Genomic DNA, 23,619 nt, shown 5'->3' with positions numbered 1-23,619 from the left:
GGCAGAAGGAGCAGCCATTTAAGGGGCACCTACTGTGTGCTCCCCTCATCCCACTGTCCTGGAAGCAGCCCTGTGAGGCACGGGTTGTACTCCAGGAGGGAAAGGCACTTGCCAAGGGCCCATGAGCCACAGACCTGGGAGACCAGAACCCTCAAAGCCCTGGCCCTTTCCTGTCTGCCCTGCCACGTCCCTCACAGATTCCACCCCGGCCCCACGTGGTGGCGGCAGTGAGCACCGCCGCCATCCGAGGCTTCCTCTTCCTCCTCCGCTCCAGGCCCCCTGCCCAGCGTTTCCTGCCCCATCTGGTCGCACCTACTGCTCTTTGCAGCCACTTCCATAGGAGGCATCCCCAGGTTACAGATGAGGAAACTGAGGCACAGAGGGCCACAACAACTTGCTGAAGGTCACACAGCTGAGAGGGGCACCATGCAAAGCTCCACCATGCAAAGCTCCATCAATCCTGATCCACTTTGACCAGTTTGACCAGCTCATCTCCAGGACCACCCCGGCCTTCATGCAAATTAGAAAAACGTGTCCCCTCTAGGGCGATATAGCCACAGGCACACAGCTTGACAGTGGCTTTTATGCAAAGAAAAAGGTGCCCCTCTTCTTCCTGGCACCTGCAGATGCCCTAGCTTCTGCCCTGGGCAATGTCCAGCCTTGTAGGTGGAGACTGTCTTAACCAGACTGTAGTCTGCTGTGATACTTAATATAACTGAGACAGACAAGATCAGAAAGTGATTGACCCTGCTCCTGGGAGAGATGAGGGGTCTGGAGAACAGGAAGACTTTGTAGCAGAGGTGTCCTCCAAACTGGGTTTTGAAGGATGCCCAGGAGTTCACCAGCAAGATAGGAGCTAGGGGCAGTCCAGGCAGAGGGAACGGTGGAAGCAGAAGGATGGAGGGGTGTTAGCGGCCATGTTTTGGGACCTAAGAGAAGTTACTCTGGCTGGAGAGTAAAGAGGGTGTGTGTAGGGGGCAGGAGGGATATGGAACGGGGTGGGGGTGGGGGATGGGAAAGGATCCCTTGGTCCCACCTTTGTCCCCTCCCCCACAGCCCATATGATTGGTTTTGGGGGAGACAGGAGCCCGCCGAAGGTGAGGATGCTGAGATGCAGGCAGTCGGGAGGCCCAGTGCCCTACCTCCTTGCTGCCCCTTCAGGGTCCCGCCCCTCCTGTCCCTGCTAGGGATAGAGTGCCATACTTGGCCCAGGGTTCCCAGCACAGGAGCAGGGTTCTGCTGGCCCTGTGGAGCCATGCTGTCTTCTCTCTGGACTGCCTCCCCAGCCTGGCGCCTTCAAGGCCTTGAACCTCCTCTGGGCCACAGGCTCTGGCTCCTACAGCCCTGGACATCTGTCTCAGGCCACAGCTGACGCTTCCTGAGTGCCTGCTGAGGGCTGTGCCAGGAACCAAGCCCAAGACTGTGCAGACCCCTCGAATGGTCGTTGGGTGGGCATGATGTACCCCATTCTACAGAAGACGGACGGAGCATCCAGAGGCCACAGCCATCCCCAGCAAGAAGCACCTGAGACCCCGTACCTGTGTGGGTGGGGCCAACACCCTGAACAGATTTTGTCCCAGAATCAACCCAGGTGGGGTCCAGCATGGAAGCTGGAGGCTTCTGGGAGCTCTGGGTGCCTCACTGCGTCCTGGCTGCTTCTCAGCCAGCGCTGCCCCACCTCCCCTGGCCCCAGCAGGATGTGAGCCAGGCCGGTGTCAGCAGGACAGCATTGGCCGCCTGGGCCCTCACTTCCCTGCCTCTGGCCTTGGGGTCCACCCTGGCACCAGGCCTGGTGCAGAGCCCTCATGCCATCCCTGCTCCCCTCCCTGCCCTGAAGCCCATTCTAACAAGAAGAGACCAAGATTCAGAATGACCTTGCCCACAGCCACATAATGGGTGGTGGCAGGTCCTGGTCCCACGGCGTGACTTAGAAGCATCCAGACTCACAACTGACCTTCGAGCTGTCTTCGAGCTGGGGCCCCCACTCACACCGACCGCCACCCCTGTCCCCTGTGCTACAGGGCCCGGGAGACCCCAGGCCTGACTGGTCTGAGCCTGTGTCCTCTGTACAGCAGGAGTGATGGTGGCTCAGGGCTCTAAGATGGTAAAGGGCTCAGCCCTCCCTCCAGGGATACAGCAGGCGCTCATAAACGCTGGCTGCGCCTACCCTGATGATGAGGCTGAGGCCCTGGAGTCCCAAAGCCAAGCGCAGCTTCTCTGGCTTCCTGCCTCCTCCCAGAGAGCCTTGCATCCTCTCTGCCCAGGCCAGGACTCGCAGAGGACAGGAGAGCCCAACGGTCCTATTTATTACCAGACACCGCAGGGCCCATTGGAACTTCGGGGGCAGGTGGAAAGGAGCAGATCACAGGCAGAGCCTGGGGACTCAGTGGGTTAGGGGAGCTTGGGGCTGGGGCTCACACTCCTTTAGGGAAAGCGAGGGGCTGAGGCCGCGGGAGCAGGGGCCGCTGTTGGCTCTCGAGGACTCCCGCTGCGCCGTTCTGGGGTCTGGGGTCCCGGCAGCGCTGAGCTGGGCAGGGTTTGGCTGCGAGTTTCCCGGGCACGCTTTAAAAACCTAGTGGGAAAGTGCGCCCTTGGGCTGGGCTGGCAGAGGGTCCTGGTGGAGAAGCTGGGGATGGAAGGGCTCTGGGAACTGAAGATGGGGGAGACCCCGGCCAGTCTCCTCTGTGCGTCTCAGTTTCTCCATCCTCGCGTGCCCCTAGGGCTCCGAGGCCTTTTAGGAGGGGCGGTGGCGGTCCGCGAGGGACACAGCCCGGCAGCTCCCGCTGCCCCGCGCCTCCAGTCCCCGCTGAGTGGGCTGCGGAGTTGGGTGGGGACTGGAAGCGGGGGCGTCCGGAGAGCCCGGCCGGGTGGAGGGTCCGGAGGGTGGGGCCCAGGTGGAAGCGGCTCCGTTGCTACGAGCGGCCCTAGCAACGCACCCATTCAGCGGAGACAAAGGCGCCGTCACTTGAGCGCAGAGGCGCCGCCGCCGCTCTCTTGTTCCCGCAGCCGCGGCGCCCGCGGGTGGGGGCGGGGAGGGTGGGGGAGGGGCGATCTGGCCCCGGGGGGCGCCTGGGCGAGCCTGTTGGGGGAGCCTCCAGCCCATTCTGCAGAAGGGGAAGCTGAGACTCCCCGGACCAAGACGCCAGCCGGGGGTGGGGGCTGGCCGGGGCCTGCGATCCCAGGGAACCAGGTTCACTTGGCCCTACGCTTACACCCACGTGGCTACTGCTGTGCCTCGGGTCCCCCATCTGCGCCAGTGGGGGCCTGGCCCTGGTTCTGTGCGGGCTCTGGCTAGCGGCTGCCACTTTCTGTGCCTCAGCTTCCTCATCCGCCCAATGGGTGGAGAAAGGCACCTCCACTTTCCTGTTACTGGATCAGAATCAGCAGGTGCCTGCGCTGAGGCCTGAACCTGGCCCTGGGGGAGCCTGGACAGGGCTCTTGCTTTCGCTGGAAACAGTCACCTGGCTGAGGCTGGGGCGTGTGGGTTTCAGATGGAGGGAGTGTCCCTTCAGGGAGGCGGCCAGCGGGCAGGGTCCCATGGCTCCCCTGGGCCCGGCTGAGCTCCCCAGGGGAGCCAGGACTCAGGCTCCTCTCCCTGAGTCGCACCTGGGGTGTCCTCAGCCTCCTACAGTCCCCCAGCCCCCATCATGCCCCTATCAGCTGTCCAGCTGGGGACCCGCAGCTTCGGAGGAAAGCGCTGTCCCTCAGTGGGTTTGGAAGGCTCCGAATCCCAGGGCGTCAGGACGAAGCCCTCAGAGGGTGAGGAGGTGTGCTGGGCTTGTGGGGCGGAGATGGCGGAGGACAGAGGAAGGCAGGCTGTGCGCCTCGGCAGTGCCCGCTCTCAGTAGGGTTCCACGACCTATTCTCTAGTGAACCCCTCCCAAGGGGCACTGCATGCTCCCCGCCAGGCCCCCAGTGCTCCCAGAGGACCTGCCAAGGGAGGAGAGAGCCTCTGCAATTGTGGGGGGTTGGGTATGATTGATTTCAAATCACTTCCATCCTGGTACAGTCCCAAAAAGGAAAGAGGGGACCCCCTGAGGTGGGGACTGTACCTGAAGCTTTGAACGCTGTCAGTTCCACAGCCTGAGGACAGAGGGGCTGTCACGGGGGTGGCCCCCGCTCCTTCTGCCGCCCCTTGCCCTGGGGGCCCTTGGCTATAGGGGCCTCTGCCAGCTTGCGGCCAGCAGCTCCCCTCCCTGGACCCTTCAATCCAGGAACAGAGAAACAAATCCCGGGGAAGCCCCCACCACGGCCCTACCCCCAGCCCTGTGGCTTCCTGACCCTGCCGGCCGGCCTTGCCACCCCCTGGCAGAGCCCTGTGGGACCCACCCTATTGCAGCCTCACCTGTCTCTCCGGGTTTGCGATGGAGGAGAAGGCTGAGGGGTTTCTAGGGCCGTAGGTCCCTAATGGGGAAAACGCAAACTTTGGAGAGACACGAAAGCAGGAAGCCCTCTCTCGGCGCTTCCATCCAGGGAGTGGGACCTTTAGGATAAAAATCGCTGTGAATCTGCTCCAAGATTCACCCCACAGATTAGTAATGAGATTAGTAATGAGGCCCGTAGACGGAGGGGAACATGGCCAGGGCATACAGGGGGTACTGGGAGCTAGGATGGGAACCCCTGGCCTGGCCTTGAAGTCACTCAACCCATGCCCTGCTCGGAGTCTGACCCCATGTACTTACCACCTCCGGGAGTCCCCCAAACCTGTCTGCATGGAGCCCCAGGGAAGGTGACCTGGACAAGCCCCAAGCCTGGGCCAGGCCCCAGGAGCCCTGGTTTCCTAGCAGTGGGGAGCGAGTGACAGGACATTCCTCAAGTCCCAGGGCCCTGGTTTCCTTTTTTCAGATGGGCCAATAGGACCTTGTCCTCCCAGCTCGACCTGAATGCTGGGGAAACTGAGGCACTGGGCGGCTCTCCCACTGGGTGCTAAGAGTACCTCTGAGAGCCATGTGTCTCCGGGGTGGAGCCAAGGCCCCGGGGCTGCTTTGGTCTGCCTCCCAGGGACCTGGGGGCCTCAGGCTGGTTCCCCTGCTGGCAGGGCTGGCACGGGACTGAAAGGAGAGGGAGTGGGGGCTGGGACCTGGCCCTGGAGGCCTCCCACCCTCACCCATGCCCCCATTGCCCTGAGCAGCACAGCCACCTTCTTCTCAGCCATCCTCTGCAGGGCGCTCCGCACCTGGGGAAACACTTGGAGGTCAGTGGTCCCCAAGGCGGGACCCTCCCCACCCCTTGGACCCCGCTCCCTGCAGCTGGCGCCCCCAAACTCACCTCCTCATTGCAGGCACCATAGACCAGGAAGATGTACGGCCCCTGAGGACAGACCCAGGGAGTGGGGGACGCCTCAGCCGGGAGCCTGGCCCTGTCCCATCCCCCACAGCCTGGCCTTGCCTGGAGTTCTGGCGCACCCCCCCCCCCGCCAGAGACCCTTGCAGAGATGCCCAGAGACTGGCTGATGGGCATGAAGTCAGCCCTGCCCTGGTGCCCACCCTTGGAGGGGCAGCTGTGGCATTCAGCAGGATGGGACCAGGAGGGGCTTTGCCCCATGCAATGCCGGCCTTCAGCCTCTGTCCACGAGGGAGCCTCTCTGATGCCAGTCCTCCGTGCCCCACCAAGGGGTAGGGAGTGGGACCTAACCTCTAAGGCCCAGTCAGGTCAGGGGACAACAGCCCCATGAGTGCCTTCTCACTGTGCCTCTAGCTGAGTGGCCCTCACATCCCTGAGCTTCTGTCTCTTCTGGAAAGTGAAGGTGAGGCCGGGGATGCACATGATGGACTCACACAGTGGCTGGGGTGGAGTCAGCTCCCCCTCCCCACAACTGGGGTACCAAGAAGGCCTCACCACCCAGCCGCACCATCACATTTGGGCTCTCACTTGACCCTCACAGCAGCTCGGTGGCGGGGGTGGATTCATTCTCTCCATTTGATGGAGAGACCAGGAGGTGGGGGTGTTGGACAGAGCAATGGATCCCAAGCTCCAGTATGGCCCAGCAGATGACCCAGCCCTGAGGCCATCCTGGGATCCCCCCTGGGCAATGTCTCAGGCAGTCGCTCCTGTGCTGCGGCCCAGGCGGGGGCGGGGGGTTGGGGGGAAGCACAGGTGAGGGCCTGTGATTCCTTGGGGCCTTCCAGCCTCCCAGGGCTGAAAGCTGGAGCCCAAGAGCCTGGCTGGTCCTCCTGCTGCCCGGGCACCAACTAAGATGATACCACCACCCCCACTTTCCAAGACAGACCCCGAAGCCTCCCAGGCCCCCACCCGCAGCCTGTTCTTTCTCTGCAGCCTCTGCACTGCCTTCTTCATCCCATTTCCTTCTGCTTTCTCCTCACCATCCAAAGACATCTTTCCAAATGCCTACCTCAGAACACCAGCACCTGCCTGATCCCCTGCCTGGCTCCCAACTACCCGGGGACAAAATCTGAGCTCTGTGTGTGTGTGTGGGGGGGGGTGGGGGGGGCTTTTTTTTAGACAGAGTTTTCACTCATGTTGCCCAGGCTGGATAGCTGGGATTACAGGCATTTGCCACCATGCCTGGCTGATTTTGTATTTTTAGTAGAGATGGGGTTTCTCCATGTTTATCAGGCTGATCTCGAACTCCTGACCTCAGGTGAGCTGCCTGCCTTGGCCTCCCAAAGTGCTGGGGTTACTGGCATGAGCCACTGCACCCGCTGTCTGAGCTCTTTGCAACAGCTTTGTGGACCCCACATTGTCTGCACCGCCCCCCGACTCCCTTCTGGCCCATTTCTCACCAGCCTTACCCCTCATATCTCTCCACCATTGGACCCCACCATGCCCCCTCCGCCCCAGCTTAAAACATTCTCTGGCCGGGCGCGGTGGCTCAAGCCTGTAATCCCAGCACTTTGGGAGGCCGAGGCGGGTGGATCACGAGGTCGAGAGATCGAGACCATCCTGGTCAACATGGTGAAACCCCGTCTCTACTAAAAATACAAAAAATTAGCTGGGCATGGTGGTACGTGCCTGTAATCCCAGCTACTCAGGAGGCTGAGGCAGGAGAATTGCCTGAACCCAGGAGGTGGAGGTTGCGGTGAGCCGAGATCGCGCCATTGCACTCCAGCCTGGGTAACAAGAGCGAAACTCCGTCTCAAAAAAAAAACAAAACAAAACAAAAAACCAAACATTCTCTGAGAGTGACCCCCTCCAGGAGGCCCATGCTGCCTCTGCTGAGCTGCTCCTCTGTCCCCACACTGCCTTGGGAGTCCCTTGGCTCTCGGCCTCAGCCATGACACACTGTGGTTTTGATGTCTGTCTCTCCCTCAGGCAGAGAATGTCACAGAATTCTTTGATCCTGGGCACCTCCATGTCCCCCAGCGTGCAGGCCAGCCCTGGCCAGGGAGGTGCTGGGGAGGTGCATGTTGAACAACTGAACAAATGAGTTCACCCTTGTGGGCTCCTGGCACGTGCCAGGGATTGTGTGTAGCCTTGGCAAATGTTATGTCAGCTGAACCCCACGACAAACCCACGAGGCAGGTGGGAATCTAATCCCCTTCATGGAGATGTAGAAACTGAGGCCTGGTGCCACTTGTCCAAACCTTACAACAAGGTTCAGTCCACCAGGGTAAGTGTGAGCTACAGCTGATTATAGAAGGACACAAATTACTTCCGGAGAGTGAATGAGGTTGGACACCTACCTTTTGGCCCTGAGAGGGACCTGCACTGGGAAAACAGGGGGCATGGGGTGCAGGTGATGGGACTGTGCCTGGGGGGGATGGTCCAGGGAGGTTGAGGGAAAGGGAGGGGCTGGGAAGGGCCTCGGGGGGTCTCCCTGAGTCCCAGCACCCAGCCCCCCAGCTGTCGCTTCAGTTAATGTTCTGGTCCCCCACAGACCTGCCAGAGGGACTTAGCGGCCCCCTCCCGGTGGTTCCAGAACACAGGCCGCGAGTGGCCGCAGAGCCCAGGCCCTTCCTAACGCGGGTCGAGCACCCGCCTTCTCAGCAAATCCTCTTCTAAACTGCCATCCCAGCAGGCTGAAGACCCCAAAGGGAGGTGACCGATGCCCTGTGCCTCCCCAGCCTCCTGGCAAGAACCGAGTGGCTCTGGCATCAGCCTAGAGGCTGGAATTTCTGCTGGACTCTGAGTGTCCAAGCGCACTCTTTCTGGGCCTCAGCCTCCCCAGCTGGCAGAGGGGCCCTAAAAGCTGGTTGATTGGAGGCTACCTGTTCCCACTCCCACCCTCAAAACCTCTTCTTTGATAGAATGTCCCAGTTGTTGTTGAATGCCTCCCAGGATGGCGAGCTCACCCCTCCCCAGGCCCTGGCACACCCGTCATCCCCTCTCAGCTTCCATGCGCATCAGGGCCTCGTCCCAGAAGGTTGGGGCGTGGAGGTACCTGGACGGAGTTGAGGCCCACGGCAGCGTAGGCCCAGGCGGGGCTCAGGTGCACCAGGATGCCAACCAGCCAGGTCAGGCCCAGGACGGGCAGCAGGACCAGCACAGGCTTCACTGTGGCCCTGTAGGAGGTCAGACAGGGCTGATGGGGGTTGGGGGGCCTAGGGCGCTCCCTGCAGGGTTCCAGGGAGAGCAGCACCTGTAAATGACTAGAGAGGGGCAGGAGCTGAGGGCCGGAACCATGGCTCAGCAGGACTGAGGGGCACCATGGCTCAGCAGGACTGAGGGGGAGCCAGGACCTGTGACTGGACTGGACTTTGTTGCCCCCTCCTCAAAGACAGAGGTGGCATGAAGTAGGGTAGTGGCACTTGGGAGATGGGGTCCCAGCTCCCAACTTGGTTGGAAGGAATGGGGTGGCAGCTGTCCAGAGTGGGGACTGAGGCCTGAACAGTAGGACCAGCAGGAATGGGGTCAGAAAGACTCCCTTCTTCCTCTCTAAGGGCCCTGGGGTTCCCTGGCTTTTTGGGGATCCCCCAGCTTGGGCTGCCCTATACTTGGTGGAGGATGGGTGGGGAAAAGAAAGGCCAGCAAGGAGGCAGGGCTGGGGAAGAAGGCGGGTGGGATCCCCCTCTCCGAGCGTGACCCCAGAGGGCAATGGGGGTCTTTGGCAGGAACAAGGACCCAGAGCCTCTCACCCTGAACCTGAACTTCTGGGGGTAACCTGAATGGAGCATCTCCCCTACTTTATCCCCTGCAGGCCATCAGTACCTTCTGCAGAGAGTGCACCCTGAACAGTGGCTGGTGTCCACACCCCTCACATGGATCAGTGACCATCCCCACATGTGACACGCAGGGGTGCATGTTGACACATGTTGACATGCCCACGTGTGTGTGAAACAGACACAGGGACTTGAGTATACCCACATAATACGGACTCGGGCACGGCCACTTGGCCACGCTCTGGACACAGAGTTGCACGCGCTCTCACCCAGTGAGCCTCCTGCCTGGCGCCAGCACTCCTTGCTTCCTCTTGTCCTCCCATTCCAGGCCCTCACCATATCTGGGTCCGGATCTGCTGCTGCAGGCAGGGCTGTGGGCTCAACATGCGGGCACGGTGGCGGGCGCTGGACACGGTGACCATCACCACACGGGCCAGGATGCAGGTGTTGGCCTGGAGACCTGGGGTCAGTGGGCGAGGGGACTTCCCCGTCCCCAACATGTCCCTCCCCTGCAGGTCCCCAGCTCACAGTCAGCACGAAGAGCACAGGCCCCACGAAGGCCCAGATGGTGTCTGTGTGCACACTGAGCCAGCAGTGTCCAGGGGCCACATAGTCATGAGGGCGTGTGGCCAGGGTGGCCGCCACGATGCCCACAGGCACGCCTAGGGAGGGAGACGGGGCCTCAGGGCCAGGTCACCTGCTCTTTCCTCTCCAGGACCCAGTACCCCCCCTGCAAGCTGTAGCTGTCCCGTATTGGAGGTTGTACTGGGGACACTGGGGAGGCCCAAGGAGCAGAGCTGGGGACTCTGATACTGTTGGGGTGGCACTGGGGCCACAGTAGTTTGGCAGTTGGGAGAGCTGAGGCTGCTTTGGAGGCCATGGCTGGGCATCTCCAGAGGCGGAGGCTGGGCAACTGGCTGGCCACAGATTCGTGGAGACAGCAGTGGGGATGGGGAGGAAGGCCGTGAGGTGGAGGAGGAGGATGAGGAACGGGGTTGGGTAAATTGAAAGTTAATAGAACTGGGGAATTGAGGTCATGTCAGAGATGGGGCTGGGTGGTGCTGGGTGCTGGGTGATGCTAAGTGCTGGATGCTGACTGCTGGGTGCTGAGTGCTGGGCGAGAGCCATGTTAGATGGCAGGGTCTGGGGTTCAAGGTACAGCACAGAGCAGGCCTCACCCCAGCCGGTAGCGTGGTAGAGCCACATGCGTGGGCCAGGGCGCATGCTCACGGCCACCACCTTGCTCCACAGCAGCAGCCCCTCCACCAGCATCCAGGAGAACGCCACCAGGAAGAGGAAGTGCATGGCAATGGTGACAGCCACACACGCCACCTGTGGGAGGGCAGGGGGTCCCCACAGAGGTCCGAGGTCAGCTGCAGGTGCAGGCCGGCTCTGGGGCCCCATGCCCAGCCTGGCCTTGCCAACCCAAAGAAGTGCCAGTGGGTAAGGCCTCTGGGCAGCCGCCTGTGCCCTGCCCACCATTTAGGGTCTTTCTTCCCTGGGTCCTGCTCCTCCCCAGGGAAATGAAGCCATGTGAAAATGTCGGGGGGTGGGGGGTCACCCTAGAAAAGCCCGCAGGCACTTCCCCAGGCCTCCCCCACTCTCAGCCCACCCACCGGCTGCCCACCTCATTACCCCTGGCCCACTCGCTGGCCATGAGGAAGCTCTCGGCAGAGGCCAGGGAGAAGGTGAGGTTCTTGTGCACTGTGGTTCGCTCCGACTTGGGGACCCTGGAGGGGCAGAGGAGTCAGTTAACAAGGACACCACTGCCAATCCTCACACCCTGTAGGGCCCTGCCCCGCCTGGTCCCCTGCCTGGGCAGATGGAGAGAAAGAGGGCAGCTCTGCGGGGCTCAGCACATCCTAAGGAGAGGCTCAGACCGAGGCTCTCTGGGGCCAAGGATGGACACCCGACTGATGGAGACATGGAGGCCTGTGCGGGGCGGGGAGGGCCCGGGCCACCAGGTCACAGTGGTGCGTTCTCCTCACCCGGCCGCCAGGAAGAGCAGGAAGGTGGTGGTGAGAGCGCAGAAGGACACGCCACAGCCCACAAACGAGAGGGTCCTCAGCAGCGACTCCTCCTCGGGGCCTCTCTGTGTGGAGGGACAGAGAAACCTCCCGGCACCACCCAGATCGCCCCGCCTGGTGACTCTAAGGCCCCCCACGCCGCATTCGCCTGGAAGCAGGGCCCGGGCCTGCTCGCAGTAGGCATTTAATAAGCAGGCATGGGCGCGTCCTTCTCTCCCTAGACTGACCCCAAATGACCCGTATTCCACTGATCGGACAGCTACTCAGAGCACTGACAGACATGGCCGCAGGGAGGGATGGGGTTTCCACGTTGCCCAGGCTGGTCTTGAACTCCTGGGCTCAAGGCCCCCCACAGTGCTGGGACAACAGGCATAAGCCACTGTGCCCAGCCCTGTCCCAGACAGTCTATGAAAGCTGGCATCCCTCAGAGGCTTTTTTTTTTTTTTTTTTTTTTTTTGAGATGGAGTCTCACTGTGTTGCCCAGACTGGAGTACAGTGGCATGATCTCGGCTCCCTGCAACCTCCGTCTCCCGGGTTCAAGCAATTCCCTGCCTCAGTGTCCCGAGTAGCTGGGATTACAGGCGCCCACCACCATGCCTAGCTAATTTTTATATTTTTAGTAGAGACGGGGTTTCATCATCTTGGCCAGGCTGGTCTTGAGCTCCGAACCTCGTGATCTACCCACCTCAGCTTCCCAAAGGGCTGGGATTATAGGCATGAACCACTGTGTCCAGCCAAAGACCTCTTCTTACTACCTGTTGGCTCTTCACCTTCGGCTGAGAACCCCCTCCTGACGCCCCTCCCGCCCGCACTCACCTGTACATCATAGACCTGCAGCAGGATCGCAAAGCTGGTGCTGTGGTTGCAGAAGCAGGCGGTGGAGTCCCGGTACAGCGCAGCCACGGAGCAGCCCATGGTGGCCCAGGCACCCCCTGTATATGGGCTTGGGGGATGGGGAGGGAACAGAGGGCTTTTGAGATAAGGTGGACAAGAGGGTGAGGGGGCCAGGGGCGAGCAGGGGCCAGTCACTGCCCTGCCTCTAAGCAGCTACGTGACCTTGGCGAGTCACCGCCCCTTCCTGGGCCCCAGTTTTTCACCTGTAAAATGTGCTTGACATTCTTAGGATGGCAGGAGGGCCGGGCTGATACCAGTGATTGCCATTTATCAACTTCATTAATTACTGAGCCCCTGGGACCAAGGTTCCCTATCTCAGCTAAAGATCTAAGGCTGGGAGCCAGGCTAACCCCTGGAGCCTGCTCTGCTCCGTCAAGAGCCCTGGGGCCCTGGCCTCAGATAGATCAAGTTCAATACCCATTTGACAAGATGAGTCTCTTCCAAGGCACTTCACAGAGTGAGTGCCTCCTCCTTCACATATCTCCTGTGACAGGGAGCTCACTAGCCCCTGGGTGATACATCCTCCTGCCCCAGCTTGTCCTGGAGCAGGGAGGAGCCTGGAGTCACCCCCAAAAGGCGAAGGCCAAAACCAAAACCATGCGTCCCGCCTCATCCCCAAGCAGAGTCGATGTCTTTTTCACGCAAATTCGTGAAGCGTTCCATATTTTTTGTTCTTAAAAAAAAAAAAAAAAAAAAAAAAAAAAAATTGTCTTAGAGGCCAGGCTCTGTGGCTCACACCTGTAATCCCAGCAGTTTGGGAGGCTGAGGCGGGTGGATCACCTGAGGTCAGGAGTTTGAGGCCAGACTGGCCATCATGGCAAAACCTGGTCTCTACTAAAAATGCAAAAATAGTCGGGGGTGGTGGTGCCTGCCTGTAATCCCAGCTACGAAGAAGGTTGAGGCAGGAGAATCACTTGAACCCAGGAGGTGGAGGTTGTAGTGTGCTAATATTGTGCTACTGCACTCCAGCCTGGTTAAAGAACCTGCAAATGGAAACTCACCTGATACTGAAGTTCCAGAAAGCACAGACAGGCTCCACCAGCTTCTGACGGAAGGCCTGGGGGCAGGAGACAGGGACAGGCCCGGCGCATGAGCATAGATTGGGGGGCACAGGGTAGGTGTGAGTGTGAATGGGCAAGGAGAGAGATCAGGAGGAGGTAGGGATACTGGAGACTCTGGGTTTGAGGGACCGGGGGGTTGCCCACCATGCGTCATGGTGAAAGGGCAGAGCGGAGGCAGAGGGAGGAGAGGAGTGCAGACCCTCATTCCAGCATGATAAGCAAGGTGGAAAACTGAGAAGGAGCTGAGCAGCCGTCATATCACCGAGGAGCGGCTAAGGAACTGCCCGTCTCCCCTCCTTGCACACAGGCTGCTGGCTACTGATAGGGAGAGATTTTTTTTTTTTTTTTTTTTTTTTTTTTTTTTTAGATGGAGTTTCACTCTTGTTACCCAGGCTGGACTGCAATGGTGTGATCTCCGCTCACCATAACCTCCGCCTCCTGGGTTCAGGCAATTCTCCTGCCTCAGCCTCCTGAGTAGCTGGGATTACAGGCACGCACCACCATGCCCAGCTAATTTTTTGTATTTTTAGTAGAGACAGGGTTTCACTGTGTTGACCAGGATGGTCTTCATCTCTTGACCTTGTGATCCACCTGCCTCGGCCTCCCAAAGTGCTGGGATTACAGGCGTGAGCCACGGCGCCCGGCCTTATGGAGAGATTTTTGAGATGGAGTCTCGTTCTGTTGCCCAGACTGGAGTACAATGGTGTGATCTCGGCTCACTGCAACCTCCGCCTCCCGGGTTCAAGCGATTCTCCTGCCTCAGCCTCCTGAGTAGCTGGGACCACAGGCGTGTGCCACCATGCCCAGCTAATTTTTGTATTTTTAATAGAGATGGGGTTTCACTGTGCTGGTCAGGATGGTCTCGATCTCTTTGCAGCTGGAGGATTAAATGAATGCTGTGTATCTGTGGGCCCTGCCATAAGGTGACCCTGCAGTCAGTCGCTTCTCTCTCCATTCCCTTGAGGGCAATGGAGGTGCCTCGCAGGTATATTCTGCGTGCATTATTAGTCCTTGGTTGTCCAATGAATACATATTGAGGGTTGGGGGAACTGAGCCAGGATAAGTGCACCAGGATGCCGGCTTCCCAGAAGCGCCACCCAGTACCTGGGCCTGGTGTTGCAGATGAAAGTTCACGGCCATGCTGACCTCTCCAGTTTCGTCCCACACTTCAGAGGAGATGATGGCTGACCCCACCTGGGTGCTTAGGAACCTGTGGGAAGAATGAGAGCTTTCAAGGTTGGCTGTGGAGGAGGGATGGTGCCTGGCTGGGGCGTGTCACCCAGGTCCCTATGGTGGAGGAGGCAGCCTCTGTGTCCAAAGAGATAGCAGGAATTATGGCACCTGGTTCAGTCTTGCCTTAGGGACTTGCTGGTAACTTGGGTAAGTCCCAACATGGAAGCCAGAACCCCAAACAAGAGTTTTATGTTCACCTCTGGCAGGTGTAGAAGTGTGTGGCCCTCCCTGGGAAGGGGACTCAGGCCCTCACAGCCCTCCAGGTGGTACCTACTCACCTCTGCACCCTGTTTGCCTCCTCTGAGCTGGCAGGGGCCTGGGGCTCTGGGCCCAGCCCCCACAGGGTCTGCTGGAAGACTCTGGAGGTGAACCAGCTATGAATCACGGTGACTCCAGAGAGGCCTGGCTGAGTGGAAGGGGCATCAAGGCAACACCCGGTGGCTGGGCAAGTACCACCAGTTGGCCCTGAGGATGATGCTCTCCCCACTCTACAGATAGGGAAACTGAGGCTCAGAGAGGTTAAATGACTTCCCTAAGATCACATATCTAAGACGTGGCAGAGCCTAAATTCCACCAGCTACAGTCCAGGTGCTTAACCTCACAACTCCAAGTCCCTTTGCCCCTTGCCCGATCCCCCACCCCTGCATGGCATCATGCGGAGGGGTCTCCCCCCACCACCCACTCTTGAGGGTGTGTGGTTCAGTGGAGGAGACTAAGTGAACACCACTATGCGGTGGGTGCTTTTAACCTCATAAGCCACAAGGCAAATAGCAATGTGCCCATCTTACAGACGAGGAAACTGAGGCTCTGAAAGATGAGCAGCACAGCTGGCAATGGTTAGAGCTGAGGTTTGACCCAGAACCCAGCAGGGCTCTGGCCACCCCCTCATCCTCACCCACCTTTCCGAAGGAGTCGCCTCATTTCACCCGCAGGAATGTGGATGTGGCCGGGGCCTTCGGGACGTCCACCAGGCATCGTAAATAAGCAGCCGCTCCTGCTGGCCTCCTTCAACCGTAAGCTCCGCACCTCCAGGCCTGGGGATAAATGAGGCTGGGTGGCTGGACCTCGGACGGAGGTCTTTCTGGAGGCCCAGGAGGCCACCATTCCTGCTCGGAGAGTTGCAGCAACTTGCCCAAAGCAAATCTGACTTTTTCAAATCTAGGGGAAGGGCGCCACTGAGAAAGAGGGGGGTCACCAAGAGGCAGGACGCAAATACCGATGAGTCAACAGAAACGTGGATGCCTGAGGGACACGGGTTTGTACCTGAAGCTCCACCACAGATGCACCCCCACTCAGGCTATAAACAGTCGAGGAGCGTGCACTTGGGCTTGGCCTGGAGATTAGAGACGGCTCAGAAACAGCCCTACCGCTCAGGGAGGGTCCCGTGGAGGGAGACCTCCCATTATGTGATTACCAGAAGTGCAAGGAAAGACACCTTCAAGGTTCTGGGGTAACAGAGGCAGGAGGAACTATCTCTTAGAGGAGGAGAGAGCTAAAACAGAAAGGCTTCCTAGAGGGAGTGTTGCCCACACAGGGTTCTGAAGGAGGTATAAGCGTTTGTTGGGAGATCAAGGGAGAGAGGGCATCCTGGATGCAGGGCACAGCATGCGCAAAGGCAGCAACCAGAATGAAGTGTCTGTGGAGGCACAGACAGCTGTCACCAGGGCTGAGGAAAGAGGGCGGAGTCCAGCCGTGTGGGCCGGTGGGTGCAGGCTCACCAGCATGGCGGTGCTGGATGCTCATTCGGGGCCGCTCTGAGGTCATCATGGTGCTCAGCAGCGGTGCCAGCTGCTGCACACTCGCCACCAGGGCCATAGGCCCGCCAACCACCTGTGAGGACGCGGCATCTCAGCTCCCTGTCACACTCTGCACCCCACTGCCGCCTGCCCAGAGCGCTGGGGAAAAATGCTCCATGATCTGGGAGGTGGTCCCGCCCTCGCCAGACCCTCCGTGGCTCTTTAGGGCCTCCAGGATCAAGTCCTGGGTCCTCAGATTGACATTTGAAGCCCTGCCTGCCCCAGCCTCCTTCAGCCAGTCAATTCTGTCTCCCAGCCACCCCATCCTCCAGTCAAACCTTCGAGCGCTCTGTGCCTGCTGGCCTGTTTGCCAACTACAGCACATTCTGAAGGCTGGGCCATGCCTCTGCCTTCACTGTGGCTCAGTGCTAGACCTATAATGGGTGTGCAACACTGCGATTCCAAAAGGAAAGCCATGGGGATGTGGGTAGCGGGAGCAAGGAGGGAGGAGAGGAACATGCATTTATGGGGCGCCTACTCTGTGCTGGGCAAGTCACACTGTTCATCCCTTAATGCCTCTCCATTGCCTTAGCAAGGGCGGTGTGATCATCCCCATTCCCCAGGGGAGAAAACTGAACTTCAGTCTAGCTTTCCCCAGTCTACCGAAGTGCCTTGGAGCCCTAATCAACTGTGGGCTTGCACACTTCCCAGGATGGGGAGCTCATTACCTGTGGTGCACCATTCCACAGAACCAGCTGCCTGTGTTATGCTGTCTTTCCCCTACCCCCATGTCTTAGTCCCAGTTCTGTCCTCTGAGGCTCACGGGGGGCCATGTTTGCTCCCTCAGCCCCAGAGAATTTGCAGGCACTGTTCATGATTCTTGTTCCTTCCCTGCTCTGGGTTGATCACTCCCAGGCTGACAGCCACTTCTGCCAGAACGAAGTTTCCAACAGCCTCTGCATCTGGATAGGACCTCTAATGTTGTCCAGAGTGTCTCGGCTGTTTAGGCAGACAAGGTGGACCATCCACTTGGCATAGCTGCCCCACTTAAGGTGGTTAGCAGATTCTTGGAGGTGGGGGAGGCTCTTACTGACTGGCGGCTCTTCACCACTTCATTTAGCTGCAGAAGCTTTTGTTCAAGTGCAGTTGTTTTTTGGTTTTGGTTTTGTTTTGTTTTTTGAGACAGTCTCATTCTGTCACCCAGGCTGGAACACAGTGGTGCAATCTTGGCTCACTGCAACCTCTGCCTCCCGGGTTTAAGTGATTCTCCTGCCTCAGCATCCCAGGTAGCTGGGATTACAGGCACCTGCTACAACACCTGGCTAATTTTTGTATTTTTAGTAAAGACAGGCTTTCACCATGTTGGCCAGGCTGGTCTTGAACTCCTGACTTCAAGTGAACCACCTGCCTTGGCTTCCCAAAGTACTGGGATTACAGGCAGGAGCCACCACGCCTGGCCTTAAGGGCAGTTGTTTGTGGAAGTTCAACTTATCAAATAGACAAAAGAGAAGCTTCTCCTGATGGGTGCAGAGATGGAGCCTGGAGCTGGGTGCTGACTCTCCTATGGCTACACAACCAGCTGGTGGCTAGGCTGGAACTACAGCCCAAGTCCCTGCCCCACCCAGCCCTGCCAGCCTCACCTCATGGATGGACAGCCATGCGTCAGCCACCTGCTCCTCCAGGACCAGGCTGGCCACGGATACAACGCCCTGGCCCAGCTGCTCCCACGGCCCTGACAGCAACAGCTCCGGCTCCCCAGCCCCGATGGCCACCACCCTCTTCAGGAAGCACACAACAGCCAGCAGTGCGGCTGGCCCCAGAGAAGACACCTCCATTGCCAGGACATGCTCCAGAAGGCCCAGGAAGCTGGAGGCCTCTGCCGGGGACAGGGCCCCACGCGCTTCAGAGAGGGGGTCTGGAAAGAGCTGTGGACAGAGGAGCCACTGAATCTGGGTCTCGTTGTCATGAGGGGATCCCCACAGGGGCCACACTTGGGCTCTGCCAGGGTCTTCTAAGTGGGAACCCATCAAACTTATCACAAGCCCCCAACTCTCAGGGGATACAGAATAGGGAGCCTGAATGGCCTCAATTCCTGCAGACACACCAGGGGTGTGTCCCCTTTACAGGGGAGGAAACTGAGGTACAGCAAGGTGACCCACGAAGCCCCCAGGCTCTCCAGCCCCTGTAAGGGAGCTCACCACAATGTCATTGGCCAAGGCATTGACCCGGCTGATAACATCCTGGCCAGGCCACGATTGGGCATCCTGCAGCCGCCGATAGGTCTCTGCAGAGGAGGGGATGCCAGGCTGGACCCCAGGCAATGCCTCTGCCCAGAGGTGGCCAGCCTGCTAAGGGACCTCCACCCACCACGTGCTGCCCAGGGGAAGAAGAGCACCTTGATGGTTGTGTGTCCAGAGTCTTACACACAGTGTTCTTGATGGGGAAACTGAGGCACAGAATGGCCAAAGAGCTTGCCCAAGGTCACACAATTGGGATTCACCCTCAGGTCTGTCTAGACCCACTGCTCTGTAGGCTAGACTCCATGGAGACCTTGAAAGCTTTGGGAAGACTCTGAATTCCCAGACTTTGTCAATAGTTCACTCCCTTCTCAATCTACTCCGTTCCACACCTGCTTCCCCTTCAGCAGAGCCCAGGGCCACAGCCAGGGCGCACCTGTCCGGTAGCAGCAGAGGAAGGGCTGCGGCTCCAGGCAGAGCTCCGAGCCCTCGGTGCGAGGTCCCGGATTCCATGTGGGGCACTCCTCGGAGGGCACTGACAGGGCCCGGGGAGGTGTCAGTGTTCCCTAGGAGTTCTGCGCACCCTGGCGAGCCAGGACGCACTGCCCGGGGGTTAGGGGACAATGTGAGACCTGAGAGAGGGACACCGTGGCCGGCACGGGGTTGGGGTAAGGCGGCCAGGGCACGAGCGTAGAGCCCCAGGCTGCTGGGAACAAGCTGATGCTGGAACTCGCAGGCCAGCTGGCCGGGAGAGGGCGTGGCCAGAGCTGGGCGTGGCTTGGTTGGCAAGGGGGTGGGTCGAGTCCCAGGGACTGAAGGGAAGGATTCACGGCCGTGGGGTGGGGCCGAGGCGGGGCGGCCAGTACCGGGACAGAGCAGGCGCACCCACACCGTGGGCAGCAGCGAGGGCGCGACGTCCAGAGCGCCCGGGTCCCAGCGGAAGAGCAGGCCCTCGTGGGGCGGCGCGCAGGTCCGTGCCCGGTGCAGTTGCGCGGGGCTCAGCGCCCGCGCCCACAGATGGAAATCAGTGAGGTTGCCGCTGAAGGCGTCACGCGCCGAGAAGCCGCCGCCCAGAGAGTCCTGATCCTGGCCCAGCACCAGGATGCCGCCAGACGGCACCGGGTGGCCCGCGCCTAGACCCCGCGCCCCAGCGCGCCGCCTCCCGTCGGAGAACAGCGCCCAGCGCCCGCCCCGCTGCTCCCACGTGGCGCACACATGGTGCCAGCGGCCGTCGGCGCGGAAGGCGGCGAGGAAGGGCCCGTGGTGCCCACGCACCACCAGCGCAGCGCGCACCACGCCCCCCGGCTCGGCGAAGGCGCGCAGCTGCAGCGCGTTGGGCAGCGCTGGTGCGGCAACGGAGAAGAGAGTGGCGGCGTCAGGCGAGGCACAGTCCCACTGCAGGTGAGCACACGCAGTCAGCGCCGCCAACTCGGGCAGGGGGCTCCGCAGCCGCGCCGCCCGGTCAGCTGTCCTCTCGCCGAACACCAGCGCGGGGGTGGTGTGCATACCTGCGGGGACACGTGGGCCGCGACCTCAGTTTTCTCACCTGTGTTGTGTATACGGTCCTGCTCCTGCCTCCGCAAGGGTGGGGCCCCTCCAGGCTTTGGGGTGCCTCCCAGCCTCAGGAAGGAGGAAATGAGGGCTAGCATTCTGCTGCCCAGGAGTCAGGCCGGGATGTCCAGTCCAGGGCAAGGGAAGCCGGAGATGTAAGCGTCTTATTCCTGGCTCATTCTGCAAGTGTGGTCACTGTGGGCTGTCATCTCTGAAGGTCACCAGAGCCTCTGCCCCTTGCTCCCATTTCCCAGGGGCCCACACTTACGCCTCTGTGGGGGTCTCCGCAGAGGGGCCTCTCTTTGGCCCATCCAGACTGGGTCGCGCAGCCGTGAAACAAGAACCCCATCAGGGGGCTGCAGTGCCAGGTGGCCAAACTGCTGCTCGCAGGACTCTTGGGCCTGCCACCAGCTCAGCCGCTGTGCAGAGAACTTGCACACCCCACCTGCAGTCTCTGCCACCTCGCCGGGGGCCACGGGGGCTGAAAATGATAGGAGAGACAGTGCGGGGTGCATTTTGTGGCCATCTGACCCTTCCAGGGCTGGGTGGAGCTAAGGACACTGGGTTTGGAGTCATTCAGGCCTGGATGGGGCTGAACTCTGGCCGTGTCTGGCCGGCTGAGTCCTGTCCTCTTGCAGAGTTTGTTCCATCATCTGCACAATCGCAGGAATGAGATGGAGACCGGTGAAGCTTTCCTTGCAGGGCCTGGTCTGGTGGGTGTGGAACCAAGTGTCTTTCTTCCCTTCCTTTGCATCCTAGGCTGGTGTACCCCCGGGACCACAGACTTGCTTAGCTGGGGGACAGGAACCCTCCCTGGGGGATCCCTCATACCAACCTGGGGCCCAAAGGCTCCTTGATTTACCTGGGGAATTGGAAGGGGTCCCCGAGAGACTCCTGATCTGGGAGAGAAGAAAACAGGCAGAGGTTGGGGCTGCCCTCCCCCACACTTGCAGTTATTGAATGCCTACTCTGGGGGTGGCTGGGAGAGGGGGATTCAGTGGAAGCTGCAGGCTCTGCAGCCAGACCTGGATTCAAATCCCACCACCCAGAGTGTGATCTTGGGAGGTCCCTTCGCAGCCCTGAGCCTTTTCCCTGGGTGAGGAGTAAACAGGCTGATGAGTAAGCGGGGTTGCCCTTAGGGAGGGCTTTTATTCCATCTGTGCTGGGGCTCGTCTTGTGTGACCTTTGCGGTGACCTCATGAGGTGGGATGGCCACTCGGAACCTTCCAAGCTGTGAGTCCCCTTGACCTCCTCCCTGGCACTGCCCTCCCAGAAGTGTAGGTACCAGAAGGCAGAGGAGACAGTAGCACCACGGGGCCATCTTGGATCCAGCAGAGCAGGTGACAGACAGCAGGGGTCACAGGCGGGCCAGCATGGACTAAGGAAAAAAACAAAGCAAGAGGAAAGCAGCTCGGAGTCCTGCCTCGCTTCCCCCTTGGACTTCTGCAGGGTCCCTTTGCCCTTTATTTGGCTCCCAGACCCCACTGAGCTGGGAGCCAACCAGTGGGCTGGGAGCCCAGGATGGGGTGGCTCACCCACTGGGGACGACATTTACTTGCACAAAAGATGGTCTCCAGGAGCCCCTTCAGTACTGAAGCAGGGAAACACTGTCTCCCTGGAGAGCTGGGAGAGGGGGAGGCAGCAGCAGGCGCTGGCCAGAGAGGGGCAAAACAGAGCTCAGGGTCCCTGTGGGGGATGGGGGAACCTCAGGGCTAGGTGGGCTTCTCTGTGTTCTTTGGGGTTCTCTGCTCGGCATTCAAAGCTCTGCTTGGTCAGGCCTCTGCTGAGTTCCCTAGCCTCAGCTGTCCACTGCCCCTCGATGCAGCCACCTTTCCCCTGCTCCCCAAGATGCGTCCCTTTCTGAGTCTCCCTTCTCCGGACCTGTGATCATGCCATCCCTTCTGCCTGGACTGGCCTCCCCGTCTCTCAGTGGCACCTCCTCCAGGTTCCGCTTGCAGTCCCTTCAGCCATCCAGCACTGCTGGTGGGTGTGCCACAGCCAGGCGCTGTGGTCAGCGGGGATACGTTAACCCTGGTGATTTGGGGGTCACTCCCGGCAACCTGGGGGGGCTCTGCAGGCAGGGAAGAGCCTCATGGGTCTCTGCTCCAGCCCTGGCATTACGCAAAATGTGCCTCAGAAACGGTGTCCCGCCACCCGGCCTCCTGCCACCTGGTGATGGCGCCTGAGCCATCACCAGTGATCATTGACCCCTTTTCCCTCTTCCAGACAGCACGAAAATCCTCCCCTCACCAGAGAATGCGATGGCTCCCGCATTTTGGACTCTGAGAAGCACTCCCTCGTTCACCTCTGCCTGCATTCGCGCCCTCAAGCCCCTTGGCACCCACTTTTCTTGCTCACCAACTCGTTGAGGTCCGAGAGAGAGATGCGAAGTTTGTCCGCCACTGCGCGTCCCTCTTCCGCGAGGCGCCAAGGCCTGAGTCAGGGGCCTCCCCTTCACCCGCTGGTCCCTCCCCTGTTCCCAGCTCCAGTTCCTCAGCCGCTTTGCCTGGCCCGGCGCCTGTCTGCGAGGCGTCTGCGGGAACTGAAGTCGGGGAGGCGGAGGCGGGCCCTGGGTGGTGCACGGGGCGGTGCTAGGAGACCCCGCCCCTCGGCCACAGGTGATTCCCTCCCCCTGGCCACGCCCCTTTCAACTCCCCTCCCCGCTCTCTTGGGCCCCTGACCTGGCTCGGCCAGAGACTTACCTGCCTCCTGGGGTGGGTGGGAGGAAAGCTTCAGGCACTCGCCCCGGGCCTGTTGTCACTTCTCCCCCAAACACAGGGGTTCAAGTCACCTGATTAGAAGGGGCCACTTGTGAGGCTTGGATCCAAACCAAACTAGTGGAAGATGGTTGGGGAGGAGGGAGCACTCAGTGCCTGGCCTAACCTGCCCTGAGCGGGCTCCCTACAGGATGCTTCTCCTGTACCTTCCACCTGCTGCGAGAAAGGGCTGGGGAAGGGCGCACCCATTTTCCAGAGAAGAACTGAGGGCTCTCACCCCTGGTTAGGCCAGTGGCTGAACTGGGCCTTGAACCTGGCTCTCTGGATCTTCATCCAGGCCATTCTAAAGGTACTGCAGGGAGGGCAGGGAGAGCCTGTCTGGGGAAGGGAATAGGGGTAGAGCCAGGGCAAGGGCTGCAGAGGGAGGCTGAGGGGGTGGGGGGATGCAGAGGCAAAGATCCCCCATGGACGTATGGAGTAGGGACCAGGGGGCATACCTCCCTGGCCTCAGTAGCAGGGACTCCTGGGTTAAACTGAATGACCTCAGGGCCAGACTTTGCGGGCAGATAGATCCATCCAGGTTCATCCAAGTTCATGATGACTCTGACCTAAGGCATGGCACCTCATTTCTTCTCCAAGCCACAGTTTCCCCATCGGTAATGTGTGTATGATAAATAGTGCATAATTCATGGAGTTGCTGTGAGATTTAAGTTACTTGGACTTAACATGTATCAAGCCCGTAGCTAGTACATGGTGCCTGGCACACAGTCCATTTGCATTCTTGTCAAAAACATATTTAAAAGGTAGCTTGCCAGGCCGGGTGCAATGTCACATGCCTGTAGTCATAGCACTTTGGGAGGCCCGGACAGGTGGATAGTTTGAGGCCAGGAGTTTGAGACCAACCTAGGCAACACAGGGAGACCCTGTCTCTACAAAAAATTTAAAATTAGCTGGATGTGATGGTGCACACCTGGAGTCCCAGCTACTTGGGAGGCTGCAGTGTGAGGATCACTTGAACCTGGAAGGTTGAGGAAGCAGTGTTGATCATGCCACTGCATTCCAGCCTGGGTGACAGAGCGAGGCTCTGACCTCCCTCCAAAAAAA

The 23,619-nt window shown here is 59.9% G+C and overlaps 1 protein-coding gene across 1 annotated transcript; it reads right to left on the bottom strand.

The window, feature by feature from the left end:
• Positions 1 to 191: 191 nt before the first annotated feature.
• Positions 192 to 22,240, bottom strand: ADGRD2 (adhesion G protein-coupled receptor D2). Its single transcript, XM_074390415.1, has 27 exons — positions 22,157 to 22,240; positions 21,084 to 21,176; positions 20,634 to 20,697; positions 20,067 to 20,279; positions 19,114 to 19,755; positions 18,684 to 18,782; positions 18,209 to 18,294; positions 17,651 to 17,935; positions 15,993 to 16,104; positions 15,174 to 15,308; positions 14,553 to 14,676; positions 14,148 to 14,251; positions 11,903 to 12,060; positions 11,048 to 11,151; positions 10,687 to 10,789; positions 10,238 to 10,391; positions 9,588 to 9,721; positions 9,396 to 9,511; positions 8,342 to 8,462; positions 5,269 to 5,310; positions 5,135 to 5,176; positions 4,346 to 4,404; positions 3,207 to 3,369; positions 2,937 to 3,104; positions 2,419 to 2,572; positions 1,955 to 2,015; positions 192 to 369 (listed from the first exon to the last, which is right to left on the bottom strand). Exons 2-27 carry the CDS (start codon positions 21,117 to 21,119, stop codon positions 192 to 194), a joined length of 3,657 nt encoding a protein of 1,218 aa, XP_074246516.1. The 5' UTR covers positions 21,120 to 21,176; positions 22,157 to 22,240.
• Between the last annotated feature and the right edge of the window lie 1,379 nt (positions 22,241 to 23,619).

The sequence above is a fragment of the Saimiri boliviensis genome, chromosome 2 (genome assembly GCF_048565385.1).
Source record: "Saimiri boliviensis isolate mSaiBol1 chromosome 2, mSaiBol1.pri, whole genome shotgun sequence".
NCBI lineage: Eukaryota > Metazoa > Chordata > Mammalia > Primates > Cebidae > Saimiri > Saimiri boliviensis.
The sequence above is the reverse complement of the archived record's forward strand: the minus strand, read 5'-3'. Positions and strand labels throughout refer to the sequence as shown.